This window comes from Adiantum capillus-veneris, chromosome 9 (genome assembly GCF_014529385.1).
Source record: "Adiantum capillus-veneris isolate H3 chromosome 9, ASM1452938v2, whole genome shotgun sequence".
NCBI lineage: Eukaryota > Viridiplantae > Streptophyta > Polypodiopsida > Polypodiales > Pteridaceae > Adiantum > Adiantum capillus-veneris.
The window spans coordinates 52,509,160-52,511,127 of NC_140939.1; the positions used below are offsets into that span (position 1 = coordinate 52,509,160).

General features: G+C 42.6%; 1 protein-coding gene across 1 annotated transcript; it reads left to right on the forward strand.

Moving 5' to 3' along the window:
- Nucleotides 1-774: 774 nt before the first annotated feature.
- Nucleotides 775-1,254, forward strand: LOC147450476 (secreted RxLR effector protein 78-like). Its single transcript, XM_086520468.1, has one exon. It carries the CDS (start codon nt 775-777, stop codon nt 1,252-1,254), a length of 480 nt encoding a protein of 159 aa, XP_086376594.1.
- Nucleotides 1,255-1,968: the final 714 nt, after the last annotated feature.

Sequence of the window (1,968 nt, forward strand, 5' to 3'; positions counted from 1 at the left end):
TGGATCCATGAATTCTCCAAAGGCTCAACTCCTGCCAAAGCCTAGGTCAATCCAGTAAAACGCTCGCAGTCTTCTCTTATTCACTTCAGAAAATTGACGTCCATGATTAGGGAAATAAGAAAAGATTATATATACATCAAGCTCGTACTACTGGAATCTGTCACCAATAGTGACGTGACTGCCCAATTCAAAATTACCACACTCAAGAATCAACTTAGAACTGAGGAGGACCTCACACTTCTCCATTCGGCCTCTTTATTTAGGGACTGGTGGGCAGGAAAAGTCGACAGTCCAGCCAAAGAAATGTTCAAGAGTCTTAGGAAAAAACACCAAAGAAAGATCATTCCCTTGTTCACTTCCAATGTGGGCACTTCCACTTCTCAAGAGGAAAACCTCCAGTTTACCCAAGAACACTTCTCCAATATCTTTCAGCCCTCTAAAAAGACTCGCTGACAAATAGCTCAACTACAAACTCTCCATTGAAGATATTAAAAGGGCCATTGACTCACTTAAAACAAAAAAAAACACTTGGTCAAGACGGCCTCCCATCAGAATTCTACCACACTTCAGAGACACTCTAGCCCCTATTCTCTTGTTGGTCTGGGAAGAATCCGTCAAGCACCAAGCTTTACCAACATATATAAATATAGGGATAATCAAACTGCTCCACAAACGAGGTCCTAGAAAATGACTAAGTGGCGTCCTCTTACCATGCTGACATCAGCCTACAAAATATTTGCAAAGGCTATTTCCCTGAGGATCACCCCTTCCCTAATGACCTCAATTTGCAAGGAGCAAAAGGGGTTTATCAAGGGAAGAAGAATCCTAGAAGCAACAACTGCCTTGTGGGAAGGTATTGAGCATGCCAAAGCAGTAATTGCCTTGTGGGAAGGTATCAAGCATGCCGAAGCAGTAGGTCAGGACTTTGTGTTTGTAAAGGTGGACTTGGATAAGTCCTATGACTGTTTGGAATGGACCTTCATCACGGAAAGCCTGTTTATGATGGGATTTGGTCCGAGCTTGGTAAGGTTTGTGAAAATGCTCATGGGGAACGCGCTTGCAAGGATCGCTATCAATAATGCCATCTCAGAGCCTTTTATCCTATCAAGATCACTTAGGAAAGGTTGCCTCCTGGCACCTCTTCTATTTGCAATTGCAGCTGATACCCTTAATTGGCTCGTCAAAGACAAAATGGATAAAGGTCTCATCAAAGGAGTGACTTCTCCCAATGGGAAACAACAATGCCTTTCATAGTTTGTAGACGACACCAATGCTCTTCTTCACAACGTCAACTAGTCCTTAGAAAACTTTTGGGAATGTCTTAACATATTTCGCATTGCCTCAGGATCCAAAATCAAGCACAAAAAAACAGGAGTTAGGTCTTCAAGCTCTCCCATCCCTGACTGGATGCTTGCGCAAGGGTGCAAACTAATTGAAGAAGGAGTCGTGTTTTGACTATTAGGTATCCCCATGGCATATTTGAACCTTACTCAAAATACACAACAAAGGAAGTAGAAGGTGGGCTAACATCTGGAACCCTTTAGAACATAGGTGGATGACCACCACCGAGCTTCTCAACAAAGCACCTCTACAACCTTCTCATCCAGTCAAGGTTAACTCAATTTCCTAATGAGTTTCTCTGGATTCTGTCTTGCAAAGACAACCCTACTCCCAATGCCCTCTACTCGAAAATAGGTACTAAGCTCGATATCCCTCCAATGCTCCTTCCTCCTTTGAAAGGGCCTATTCACATCACTCTCAACCGAAGGTGGAATGTATCTCTTGATAGGAGACAATGGAAATTCAAATTCCAAACTCTATGGAACCCTAACATCCTGTCAAAACACTCAATTTTGCTTTGGCTTATCCTTCACAGATTAGATACTCCGTAAATCAGGTATCAAAGATGAAGATTGCACTTGCTGCCACCATCATGTCGAAGATATTCCCCACTTGTTTTGAATTGTC

What these genes read in the sequence shown, in the direction of transcription:
- LOC147450476 (XM_086520468.1), top strand. Translation starts at nt 775, where the DNA reads ATGACCTCAATTTGCAAGGAGCAAAAGGGGTTTATCAAGGGAAGAAGA.